The 14373-nt window shown below is 43.8% G+C and overlaps 1 protein-coding gene across 1 annotated transcript in view; it reads left to right on the top strand.

Moving 5' to 3' along the window:
• Positions 1-1636: 1636 nt before the first annotated feature.
• LOC138779370 (vomeronasal type-2 receptor 26-like) overlaps positions 1637-14373 on the top strand; it is a 30982-nt gene continuing 18245 nt past the window's right edge. The window contains exons 1-4 of the mRNA XM_069956585.1: positions 1637-1881; positions 2495-2534; positions 5897-6697; positions 10191-10394. Of these exons, the coding sequence (XP_069812686.1) occupies positions 1637-1881; positions 2495-2534; positions 5897-6697; positions 10191-10394 (1290 nt within the window). The remainder of the gene's footprint in view (positions 1882-2494; positions 2535-5896; positions 6698-10190; positions 10395-14373) is intronic.

Below are 14373 nucleotides of genomic sequence, written 5' to 3'. Positions count from 1 at the left end.
TAACACATCAAGTAATGTACTGAACTGGCTCACTGTAGATATGGTCCAAGAAAAATTAGATAAACTAAATGTAAGCAAAGCTCTAGGACCTGATAGATTATACCTAAGAGTTCTTTCAGAGCTTAGTTCTGTAATTTTTGTATCCTTGTATAAAATATTCTGGGATTATTTGGTGACTGACTTTGTGCCGAGGGAGTGGCGCAAGGCAATCTTCATGAAAAACTCCAATGTGATGGATACAGAAGAGGACCTTGTCTAGGCCAACGCCTTTCTGGTTACATACTCTTAGTCAGAGGCGCTAAGCCTGCTTTATATTGGATTCCTTGTGTCCACCTGGGTGGTGGTGGATCGTGCACAGGAGTACCTGCAAAATAGTGAGCAGGCTAAACTGTGTGTGGTTGCCATCTCTATTTAATGTGTTGTATTTGTATATAATGTATAGTGTCTTGTCATCTTTATGTTATTAGTAGTAGAATAGTTTTACATATCTGCGAGCGTTGTATGTTACTCCTGTGGTGTATGAAGGATCAGTGGGTGGGTGTACCATATATAACACAGAGAAAGAGGCCTGTACAGGAAACAAACATATGAGACTAGGAGCGGACCAAAGGGACTAAATATCCACAGACCAGAATCCCTTTATCACTAACTATGTAACTATGTAGTCTTTATGCACTCTGGCACCTGGCCACAATGGCCAGGCCCTGGAAGGGACTGTTTCTCTGGTACAGCAGCAGTGAGCACTAGATTAGACTTTACTAAACCATTCTGCCCCACCAGGAACATACTAGGAGTTATTACACAGGGACCTTGGACTAGGTCCCATTGGTGGAGAATATCTGAGGTCACTCAATGTCCCTTTGTGTAGAACATTTTACAAAGAGACTCTGATAGGCAGAGGGAATAGGACGTGGCTGGTCTCCTATACATACAAAGTAACATACACAGAAACATCAACTGACCTCCAAAATGGTGGACGACTGGAAACCCTTATATGAGCATGTCTTATGGGGCACGTGGGCAATGTATGGATCATTACCAGATGTTCCTACCTCTATGCCAAATACCTTTTAGGGGAGATAAGTTGAGGTAGGTTTAACCATATTTGGTCAACAGAATGTAAAGCTTCACTCTTCAAAATGGTATCTAAAGCCAGTGATTTGGGTATGAGGGGGGATTGTTAATTGAAGAATGACAAGAAACATCTATGCCGAAGCTCTAATAGTCTAATAAACATCTATGCCGAAGCTCTAATAGTCTAATAAACATCTATGCCGAAGTCTAATAATTGATAATTTTCTCCTGCATACTTGTTTTATTGCCTTATGTTGCTCATATCATTTTTGTACATGTTTTTGTGAGAATTAAATTTGTCATATTTTTGCTTAGAAGAATTTGGAGTCTTTTCTCTAAGTAACTTAGTTACATGTAAAAATAGGAAAAGAGGAAAAAAAAATATTTTGTAGCCGGCAACTCTAGAGTTTACATATAATAAGAACAGTCACAGCTGTGAAGCATCTAAACTCAGGTCTCTTTGTTCCTGATCTCTATATAAGACAGGATTCCGGCTCCTTACATTGACACACACCTCCGATTCTACAAAGCCCGTCATCCACCATGTCAACGTGAATTCTCCATGGAGACAACGTCCGTCCTTACACTGGAAATCCTATTACTTCTCCTGCTGCTTCTGATCACATTCAGCTTCGTCAACACTGACCGCTCATCGGCTTGTAAGCTGAATCCTATCCCGGCCTATGAGGAGTACGAATATGTGCAGGACGGAGACATCATCATTGGAGGGATATTCTCTGTCAATTGTTTAATTGCTGGAATGAGATATATGGGCATGTCCTGTGTACATTCATGGATCTGCATCAAGTAAGTGAAGTAAACTCATAAGAAGGCTGGGGGGACTATTTATCTATCTCTGCATGAATTATATGGAGATTATTATTATTATTATTATTATTATTTGGTGCGGATTTCTTGTATGCAGTGCAATAGGTAAAATCTGCAGTAAATATCCACAGTAAGCATTCTGGACATAGTCATATACACTACATGACTTGGTATTGCATTATACTATATGGTGCTGAATCCACACTTAATATCAGCAACAAAGTCAAAGACACATTTCGATAAAGAGTAATCAACTTGATCTCAACTTCTATTGTAATCTGTTATCCTGGTATTCGCTTCTCTCTGCTGCACATTTGAATAGGCTTTATAAGATAAAGTGTGAGCCCTCCGTGGGGTACGTTACTGTGCACATACTTTATATGTAGGTGATTCATAAGAAAGTAAAGCACTTACCTGGGTAAATCTCACCTACTTCTAGAGTAAGCCCTTGCTAGGATCCTTCTGGTAAGATGTGTGGCTAATAACATCATGAATAGCTTCATCAGTCTCCTCTTCATCACATCTAACAGTCTTTTAGATTTCATTTGGTCACATGATACCTTTTAATGTTCTGTATAAATGTTTAATGCAGAACAATTGGATTTGGACACAGGCTGAACTATTCCGGCCCGGTAAATGTTTCAGAAATTTAAATGTTTTATTCAGAACAATACAATTTTTTACTAAGTACTAATCTATATGTTCAGTAGCTTATCACAGAGGTGGGGTACTCCGAACGAGATATGTTTTTAAGCTATGGCCAGGGAGAAGGTGGATATACACAATGACTGTCACTTCCCTCAGTAAACAATGGTTTCAACATATAATGGTCACCCCACAACCAATTTATATCGTATGTTGAGGGACCAGTGTATGGCCAAAGGTTCTGTGATCATCTGTATAATGCTATTTCCCCTGTATAATCTGTATAATCCTGTAGGTTCCCCAGAACAAAGTCTATTCTCCACAGGGGCCTTAAAGTCTCCAGCCATTTTCCATTTTTCTCCACACTACTCATTGATATCCTGCAGAGATCTTTTCCACTCGAGAACATTACCTATGAAAGTCAATGGGAATAGGTATAATGCATTGTTTAAAGGGGAACTATCATCACGTTAGATGAATCTAACCTGGTGATAGCCCCTTATTACACATGGGGCGCAGAGGATGAAGGTATGTCTCTTACAATCCTCGGTCCAGAGCACCGTTAGTATCACTGCCCCTCACCCATAGCGCTGAGCCGGCCCACTCCTTTTAATGGAGTAGATGGGCCGGATTGGTGCTCTGGGAGCGAGGCAGTGCTCTTAACGCTGCTTCGGATTACATTGCTAACAGCACGGGAACAGCGACAAAGAAGAAGGCAAGAGACATACCATCCTCTTCGGCACTGAATTATATATCCATCTTAAAGCTTTTCCATACAAGGTTGGTGATTATTCATACAGACCAGTTATGCAGTGATTTTCCTCTGACAGGCCGCTGCATCAATTCTACAGGAATCTACAAACTTTTCTTTTTACTGTCGACCAAATAAACAAAGACCCAACACTGTTACCCAACGTGACCCTGGGATATCACATATTTGACTCCTGTGCTCATCCAGGGAAAGCGATAAGAAATGTCCTACAGATATTATCAGGACCCGGGGCGACCGTCCCAAATTATTCCTGTAGAAAGAACTGGAGAATGGCCGGGTTTATTGGGGACCAGAGTACGAGCACAACTTTGCCGATAATTAAATTTTTGACTATATTTAAATATCCTGTGGTGAGTACAATACATTTAATTCTAATGATAGACAAAAAGATGCTTGTAGAGTGGGAAATCACAAGTAGGATAAGAAGTGAACATGGATGTCCCCCAATATCTACAAATGGGCTGGGTTGGACTTGGGTTTGTTGGTCCCACCATAAAATATGATTCCGGGATCCATCCTCTATGTATACAGAACAGTACATGTTCATTCTTTTTTTTTTTCAAACTAAACTTTGAAAATTTTGAGAATTTTTGGAGAAATATGTATAAAAGTTTCTCAAAGGTGGTGGTCATACATCTTGGAGTACAGTACAGTAAAAAGGCGGGTACAAGGGATTAACCGTAATCTCTTGCAGCTGGCCAATCATCTACAAGCCACCCCTCTGCAACGTCACACTTTCTTCTTCCCTATACAGGAGTGTGCCGTCAGCCCACCATTCAGCTACTGATCAGTGAATTGAACACACCCACACACATTGAGGAGATTTTTGATAATATGCGGAGACAGGGAAAGATAGAGCAAAGTAGTAGTATAATTAGGGTGCCTTCACACCTACCGGATCCACAGCGGATCTCACTTCTGCGGATTCGAAGCGAGAACCGGTATCCATTCACCCCTATGATAGCACATATTCGCAGCGGGATTAACATCCCGCTGTGAATATGTGCTTTAACTCCCTGTTGCCCGCAGCCCCGCCGTGGCATCCCCCATCCCCGGCGGCGGAACTGTATGCTCTCGGCGGCGGGATGCGGACAGCGGCGGGCTGGGGGTGGGCTGTTGGGGGGATGTGGCCGGTATGGGGGGATGCGAAGGGGTTGCGACGGCGGGGCTGCGGGCACCAGGGAGTTAAAGCACATATTCACAGCGGGATGTTAATCCCGCTGCAAATATGTTCTAACATAGGGGTGAATTGATACCGGATCCGCAGCGGTTCTCGCTTCGAATCCGCAGAAGTGAGATCCGCTGTCGATCCGGTAGGTGTGAAGGCACCCTTAGTGTAGCTGGGAAATTACTCCTGTTACTTTGCATGTCAGTACAAGGTGGCCACCACTGTCAACAGCATTCCTGGGAGATTTTAACCCTTTGAATTACCTGTCAGGTTACATTTTTAGTAAAACTGTGTCTGGCAGCATAAAAACCATGATTGTACGTGAGTAATCCATCACTGCTGGTTGAATTTTATTGCCCCTGTGCCTGATGTTAAAAAGTAAGTATTAGTCACCAATCATGCACGTTAATAAAGTGTCAATCCAAGCAAAGTCCAAAGAAAAGTATATACCCACGGTACAAAGTATCAGGTAATGTTTGATACCAATTAATATAATAATCAGGTAAAAAAAAAATAATGCATGTCAATTAAGAGGCATTTGAATAAACTGAACCCCATCATCAAATGTAATGCCCATGGTAAGGCTAAAACCATTTTTAAAAAACATACATATTTCTCCACACCAGCTTAAAGGGAAACTGATACCTGGGAGAGCAGGGACAAACCCACCCTTTCCATAATAAACACCCTATACTTACCCCCTCCTGCCAGTCCCGCTCCAGACAACAGTCCCGTCGCCAGCAAATTGGCATTGCTCCTCTTTGTGCTCATTATGGTAATGAGCAGAGATGAGTTCTATGTCCATAGGAAATCATTGTGCATTGTCCATTGTGCAGGCTGTCATAACACACATGGTACAGATCAAGAAAACCCCTTAAAATAAATCTAGATATATTTACTCAAAACAAGATATCATGAAAACATCTCAAGGGGAACTCGGCAATATTTTATTTTTCTGTTAAATAAACGAGTGTCCAAAAGTATATAGATCTGTAATATACAGTACTTATTAAAAATTTCCAGTACATATCAGCTGCTGTGTGTCCTGCATGAAGTAATGTATTCTTTTTTTTGGTCTAACACAGTGCTCTCTGCTGCCACCTCTGTCCATGTCAGGAACTGTCCAGAGCGGCAGCAAATTCCCATAGAAAACCTCTCCTGCTCTGGACAGTTCCTGACATGGACAGAGGTGGCAGCAGAGAGCACTGTGTGAGAATGGAAAGAATACACCACTTCCTGCAGGACATACAGCAGCTGATAAGTACTGGGGATTTTTTAAATAGAAGCAAATTACAAATCTGTAGAACTGTCTTACACCAGTTGGTTTAAAAGAATATTCAATGAATGTTATCTTCCAGGTAATGTAATATAAACCGCTGACATTATGACCCCCTCCCTCTCTCTCATAGATCAGCTATGGAGCCTCAGATGTGTCTTTAGGCAGCCGACAGCATTTCCCAAACTTTTTCAGGACAATTCAGAACGATCATGAAACCTTTTTGTCCTTATGTGAACTCATCAAACACTTTGGATGGACTTGGGTCGGAATCATAACATCAAGTGACGAGAGCGGAGTACGAGAAGCTAATTTACTATACCACTTTCTGAACCACCGTTACATCTGTGTGGCCTTTATAGTATCGGAAGGTCTTAGAATTCAGCCAGGGGCTGTAGGTCATGACAAAGACTATGAGATTATTAAAAAACTGTCGGCACAAGTGGTCATTCTCTGCGGCACTTATCACGATATCCTATTTGAGTCTTCTGTTACTGAGTATCTCAAGGGTGTGACCGTGATCTTGACTCCTTCCTGGGCTCCGCACATTGTTCTCATAGAGAAGTATCCAGAGATCTTCAATTGCAGTTTGTCTCTGGAGCCTGAGTCAATAGTTACGGCTGAATTCAAACATTATATCGAGGATTTTCACCCTTTAAAATACCCTGAAGATGTATTACTGCAGAATTTATGGATGACAAAATTTTATTGCTTATCAGGGAATGGAAAAAAAGATGATATGTATGAGAGGCTTTATAATATAGCGCTACACAACTGCACCGGGCTGGAGCGTATGAGGAGCACCGGGAACCACCTGTCCCATGAAATGTATGACCCGGTGTACAATGCAGTAACATTACTGGCTAAGGCGCTGAATCCCATAAACTTGTCTCTACATAATTGGAACAGTAACCAAGCATCTTATCGATACCAGGTGACCCATAGAGCAGATTCTCCATGGTCAACTATTGGGACTAAGAAATTAGACTAGACTTTTACCAAGCCCATGGATGGAAGGAACATTTATACATGTGATGGCTGGTTCATATATAGACAGAGGCTTGCAATTCATTGCTTTTAGGTATGAGTCCTCTGATAAGGTCTCAGTTTAATGTCCAATCGATTCAATGCTCACGAGTGTTGAAGGACAACTCAGTTTTTTCCATTATTTGAAACACATTGCAAAGTTAAATAACTTTGTAATGTGCTTCAATCACCTATCTGCCCCCCTTCGTTATCTTCTTCCCCACCTCGACCCCCACCACCACCACCACCACCACAGCCACCGGAAGAGTAATAAACATACCTAATCACTGTCAACCACAAGATCTTCTGTCCGCATCTTGTCCGTGTCGTCATAAAGGGGGGGGGCTGGTCTAAGAGAGAGAGAGGGGCGTGTTTAGTGTAGGAGGGGAAATGAATGGAGGGGCAGGTACATCGAAAAATCTTAGGTCCCTTCCCGCTCCTTGGGGAAGGAGGAGACAGGAATTCCAGGAGGTACCCGGGCTGTCTCCTTCTTGCCCACAGACCGGGAAGGCATCGGGAATCAAATGCGGAAGGTTCAACAAGGTTCAAGTTCAATCGAACCTGGACGACCCGCTCAGCCAATCAGTGCACTGCCCTGCTGCAGTCACTGATTGGCTGAGCAGGACATCCAGACGCCGGGAGCCCCCGAAGCAAGCTGAAGCGTTGAGCAGGTAATGTATGCTTTGGCCGGCGGAGGGTTAAGTGGGCTGTCACTTTCATACTAGCAGCGGGATGTCAATCCCGCTGCGAGTATGTTATCTAATTAAAAATGACAGGCAAGGTATCCGCAGTGGATTTCACTATGAATTTGTATCGTGAAATTTGCTGCAGATCCGTTACATGTGAAACTGGCCTAAAGAGGATTCCCCATCTTAGAAAGTGAGGGCATCACCAACATGTAACCTTCTCATAACCAAATTAACCCCTCAGTAATCCTACATTGATATCATAGTGATCTACTATGACTTCACAAGATGAAAAAAACCATCTTTAGAAACTTTATGTGTCGTCGGTTTTCTGCTGCCAGAACCACAGGTAGCACAAGACTGTGACAGTGTAAAGCATTTGCCATCCAGTGTCCTTCACTGAGCCAGTTCCAGCATATCAGGTGATGGGTATGATTATACAGTCGAGGATGTGAATTTTTTTTTTTGCAGAGCTTGTATGCCTAATACACATCCCCTAACTGTACATTGTAATCACAACTATCACCAGATACTGACTCCCATTGTTAAAATTAAGTTCACGCCTATCTGACTATTATTTGAAAGTCAAAATATAAAGCTACATATATATATATATATATATATATATATATATATATATATATATATATAAAAAAATGGGAGGTCACATGAAGAAACTGTAAACTACACAATGGACATCTCAAAACTTTATAGGTAGTTTTCCCTGATGCTTTGGTCTTCCGTGACGGGCACAGTGTGGACCCTCTAGAGGAGAAAGATGTACACTGTTCTGGTTGTTTCCTGCACTTAGCAATAACTAAGTGTGTTCCTCATTTTCTGTGATCTGTCTTGGTCTTGCTGCTGCTAGAGAAAGAAGGCTTTGATGCTTTGATTTACCCTGTCAGGCAAAGTGTGGACCCTCTGGAGGAGGAGGAAGACAGACTCAGGATGCATGTCACAGTGCTGGTGGTTTTTCCTATTTTCGTGTTCTCACAGTGTCGACCCCCGGAAGAAGGAAGACAGCATACATGTACACAGTGCTGGTTGTCTCCTGTACTTGGCAATAACTAAGTTTTTTCCTAATTTTTCTGTGCTCTTTCCTGGTCTTGCTGCTGTTATAGACAGAATTCTTCTAACAACAGGCAGTGGAGAGTGTAACGCCTGGAGTAGTGGATCCTCTGTACCGTCACTAGCGATGGCATAAACCGCACCAGGGAGCAGAGTCTAAGGGTGCCGCTGGTTTTCACCAGAGCTCGCCGCAAGGCGGGCGAGGTGTGGCAGGAGCATTAGGCAGGTGATAGTGCTGGCAGTGGTAGATAGGCGTCACCGCGGATGACAGGCAAAGCACAGGAACAATGGACTAGGCAGCGGACAGGAACTAAGGACAGAGGCAGTGGACAGGAACAACAAGGAGCTGGGCCAAACGCTATGGGAAGCATGTAGAGGCTCCAACACGAGGCACAGGGCATGCTGGGATTTATAGGGAGTGAATAGTGCAACTACCAACTAAGGGCGGACTGGCCCTTCAAATCTGAGGCAGCCGGGGTGCGCGCGGCGGCTGGGACAGATGGAGACAGGAGCGGGGCGAGGTAAGGCGCCCCCCCGGGGCCGAACTGGTAGCAGCGGCGGCTGCATGGGGCAGAGGGAGGCCCGGAGCACGGGACGCCGCCGCAGCCGTGACAGAGAGCAGATTGCAGGGCAGGGAGACACCTAGTGGCCAAAACTTTACAGGTGTCCTTCTGAGCTAAGGAGTCATTTTGGATAAAAGAAGTGATTTACAAGTTACAGATCACTTGGGGGGAAATTTATCAAGGGCTTTGCACCTATTTTTTGGTGAATAATTAGATTTTTCACAGAATTTTGGTCTAAGTTCTATTTATGAACCAGTATTTAACAGGTGAATATTTTTTAGATGCCTGTTTTGAATATTCACCCAAAAGTTCGAATAATTCAGGATTAGCACCAATTTATCTTTTGCAACTTTTTAAAAAGTCGCACAAACAGGTGCAGGCTTACGTCTGGTCAGTACCAGGTGAATATACTTGCGCAATTTTTGCTTTCTTGCGTCTTTTTACTTAAATGCATTCACTATGGCATGGCTACAATTTAATAAATCATTAATCAACAAATGTGTAATAGCTGATATCACACCCCGGAAGTAAACAAAGCCAATACAGATATACCATAAAGGGGGGTATTACTCTGGGTGCCACTACAGCAAAACATTATAAATACCTACGAAAAACATACTGTACCCAGAAATCATATAATCAAAAAGGAATTTTATTAATCATGATCAAAGATAAAATACAATAAAATCATGAAATGAATCAGGACAGCTGATTGCAAGAAACACATGGGAAAAGTGCATGTGCTAAAGTGCCAACATGCAGAGAGTCTTACGGCAATACAAAAATTAATAATAAATAGTTAGGTATCTTGACACAGTGGGTTAATCTATCTATACACACAGTAGGAATCTCAATACAATAAACGACATGTATCACAAAGTTAATACCATGGAGTACCCTACTGGTAGAGCATTACCTAAGATGCTGGTTCGCACTCTGCCCATGTGGGGCGCATCGCAGATTTCAGATTGTGTAACAGTTAAAGTAGTTTTTTTTCTCCCCTTTTAAAATTTATATTTAAATTAATAACTTGCTTAAAAACAATAAAAACTTAAATTTAAAAAAATGAAATCTTTATTCACAGTTAAACAAGAATTTGATGAACAAGGGACATTCGGCCATGCATGAGTACGAAGAACTGGTAGCTAACTATGTAATCCATAATAATATAGTAGTTAATGGATCATGGGAAAGAATTTCTGTTGGCTACCTCCTGCCTTACACTACCGAACATATTACAAAAAGAATCGATAAAAGCTCCATTAAATGGAAAACCATCAACAATGAGGTAAGCAGCCATTATCCAGCGAGACCCAAATTCTTGTTCTTCACGATGCAGCCGATGTGGTCTTCAACCTGAGGAGCTTCAACTGCTGGTAAACTAAAAAAGGCTTCCAGCAAATGCTGGGACTTATAGTTCAACAGAAGATGAGACACCTTTAAAAGTCCACAAATTTATAACAGCAGGATATAAGTGGAAGGTATGGGAAAACTAGGAAACATGGCTGCCAAAATCAACATTTTGTATTTGTGGAAAAATAGAGAAGAATCTGGACAAATTACATACAATGATTTCTACAAAATTGTTACTTATGGTTGGTGGATATAATAGAACAATACTTGGATGGCATATCGGAATAAAAATTTCAAACAACCTATAATATTTCTTAAAATGACTCTGTACCCACAATCTGAACCCCCCCCCCCCCCCAAACCGCTTGTACCTTCAGATAGCTGCTTAATCCAAGATCTTCCTGGGGTCCGTTCGGCAAATGATGCAGTTATTGTCCTAAAAAACAACTTCTAAACTTGCAGCCCGGCGTCAAATTGGCGTGGCCTAGAGTATCTGTGCCCTAACTTTGCACCACCCCTCTGTCCCTCCTCCCCACCCTCTTCATCATTAGGAATGCCACAGGATTTTTCTTATTCCTCTGCATTGAACACTGCACAAGTGCCTTAACGATCCAGCCCATGTGCTGTGTTCACACAGCTTTGAATAGGAGAAGACCTGCCTGGGGCATTCCTAGTGATGAACAGGGCAGGGAGGAGGGATGGAGAGGTTGTGCCAGCCTAATGCACACACACCCTAGGCCATGCCAGTTTGAAGTTTAAAAGTTGTTTTTAGGACAATAACTGAATCACCTGCAGAATGGACCCCAGGACAGATCTTGGATTAAAAGCAGCTATCCGAAGGTACAAGTGGCTTGGGGGGGACAGATTGTGGGTACAGCGTCGCTTTAAGGCTAAATTCACACTGGACGTATCTGCAGCGGATTTCATGCTGAGAGTTCGCAGCAAAATCCGCTGTCCCTGTCAGTGTCAAAGTGATTATATACTCGCAGCGGGATTGTCATCCTACTGCGAGTATGTAAGTGCCAGCCCCATTAACCCCCTGCCGCTAGTAGGATACCTTACCTGCTCCACAATCCAGCCGCGTCTGAGGGAATAATAAACAATGGAGCCGTGTCATAGAGGGGATAGTAATCAACAGAGCGTGGTCACAAAGGGGAGGGGATATTAATCAACGGAGCCGCATCACAGAGGGGAGGGGATAATAATCAACAGAGCCGCGTCACAAAGGATGGGGATATTAATCAACAGAGCCGCGTCACAGAGGGGAGGGAATATTAATCAACGGAGCCGCGTCACAGAGGGGAGGGGATATTAATCAACGGAGCGTGGTCACAAAGGGGAGGGGATATTAATCAACGGAGCCGCATCACAGAGGGGAGGGAATAATAAACAACTGAGCCGCGTCACAGAGGGGAGGGGATATTAATCAACGGAGCCGCGTCACAGAAGGGAGGGGATAATCAATGGAGCCGCGTCACAGAGGGGAGGGGATATTAATCAACGGAGCCGCATCACAGAGGGGAGGGGATAATAATTAACGGAGCCGCGTCACAGAGGGGAGGGAATATTAATCAACAGAGCCGCATCACAGAGGGGAGGGGATAATAATCAACGGAGCCGCATCACAGGGGGAGGGGATAATAATCAACGGAGCCGCGTCTCAAAGGGGAGGGGACATTAATCAACAGAGCCGCGTCACAGAGGGGAGGGAATATTAATCAACAGAGCCGCATCACAGAGGGGAGGGGATAATAATCAACGGAGCCGCATCACAGGGGGAGGGGATAATAATCAACGGAGCCGCGTCTCAAAGGGGAGGGGACATTAATCAACAGAGCCGCGTCACAGAGGGGAGGGAATATTAATCAACAGAGCCGCATCACAGAGGGGAGGGGATAATAATCAACAGAGCCGCGTCACAAAGGATGGGGATATTAATCAACAGAGCCGCGTCACAGAGGGGAGGGAATATTAATCAACGGAGCCGCGTCACAGAGGGGAGGGGATATTAATCAACGGAGCGTGGTCACAAAGGGGAGGGGATATTAATCAACGGAGCCGCATCACAGAGGGGAGGGAATAATAAACAACTGAGCCGCGTCACAGAGGGGAGGGGATATTAATCAACGGAGCCGCGTCACAGAAGGGAGGGGATAATCAATGGAGCCGCGTCACAGAGGGGAGGGGATATTAATCAACGGAGCCGCATCACAGAGGGGAGGGGATAATAATTAACGGAGCCGCGTCACAGAGGGGAGGGAATATTAATCAACAGAGCCGCATCACAGAGGGGAGGGGATAATAATCAACGGAGCCGCATCACAGGGGGAGGGGATAATAATCAACGGAGCCGCGTCTCAAAGGGGAGGGGACATTAATCAACAGAGCCGCGTCACAGAGGGGAGGGAATATTAATCAACAGAGCCGCATCACAGAGGGGAGGGGATAATAATCAACGGAGCCGCATCACAGGGGGAGGGGATAATAATCAACGGAGCCGCATCACAGAGGGGAGGGAATATTATTCAACAGAGCCGCGTCACAGAGGGGAGGGGATATTAATCAATGGAGCCGTGTCACAGAGGGGAGGGGATATTAATCAACGGAGCCGCGTCACAGAGGGGAGGGAATAATAAACAACTGAGCCGCGTCACAGAGGGGAGGGGATAATAATCAACGGAGCCGCGTCACAGAGGGGAGGGAATATTATTCAACAGAGCCGCATCACAGAGGGGAGGGTATAATAATCAACGGAGCCGCATCACAGAGGGGAGGGGATAATAATCAACGGAGCCGCGTCACAGAGGGGAGGGGATATTAATCAATGGAGCCGCGTCACAGAGGGGAAATTAATCAATGGAGCCGCGTCACAGAGGGGAAATTAATCAATGGAGCCGCGTCACAGAGGGGAGGGGATGGAAATCAACAGAGCCGCGTCACAGAGGGGAGGGGATAATAATCAACGGAGCCGCGTCACAGAGGGGAGGGGATAGAAATCAACAGAGCCGCATCACAGAGGGGAGGAGATATTAATCAATGGAGCTGCGTCACAGAGCGGAGGGGATAATAATCAACGGAGCCGCATCACAGAGGGGTGGGGATATTAATCAATGGAGCCGCGTCACAGAGGGGAGGGGATATTAATCAATGGAGCCGCGTCACAGAGGAGAGGGGATATTAATCAATGGAGCCGCGTCACAGAGGGGAAATTAATCAATGGAGCCGCGTCACAGAGGGGAGGGGATATTAACCCCTTAAGGACAGAGCCTGAAATGGCCTTAATGACAGAGGCAAATTTTATGAATATGACCTGTGTCACTTTAGTCATTAATAAATTCAGGATGCTTTTACCTATCCGACTGATTCTGAGATTGTTTTCTCGTGACATATTGTACTTTACATTTCTGGTAAATTGGAGTCGATACTCATCACAAATCTTTATGAAAAAAACCCAAATAATGTGAAAAAATGTGAAAAAAAGCATTTTTCCAACTTTGAAACTTTTTTGCGTATACAGAAAGTGGTTATACCACATAAATTATATATTAAATAGCATAAGCAACATGTCTACTTTATGTTGGCGGCATTTATTAAACTATCTTTCATTTTTTTTAGACAATAGGAAGCTTAAAACATTAGCAGCAAATTTCCAAATTTTCAGTAGAATTTCAAAATCAGATATTTTTTAGGCTGGGTTCACACGCTGTAACTGTGCGGCTGTATTTTTTATGCGGCTGTAAATGTGCGGGTGAAACTCCGGCCGTGGGAAAAAATAGACATGCGGCTCAAAACATACGGTCATTTACTTGGAAATCTGGTTCAACTAAAAATAACAAATAAAATGTTAAGAAAGTGATGGAAACACCTCTGGATGCATCTGGGAAAGCAGGGAACACAGTTTACATAAATCGCTA

The sequence above is a fragment of the Dendropsophus ebraccatus genome, unplaced genomic scaffold, assembly GCF_027789765.1.
Source record: "Dendropsophus ebraccatus isolate aDenEbr1 unplaced genomic scaffold, aDenEbr1.pat pat_scaffold_720_ctg1, whole genome shotgun sequence".
Taxonomy (NCBI): domain Eukaryota; kingdom Metazoa; phylum Chordata; class Amphibia; order Anura; family Hylidae; genus Dendropsophus; species Dendropsophus ebraccatus.
Note: the sequence above shows the minus strand (reverse complement) of the source record. Positions and strands in the feature narration are given on the sequence as shown.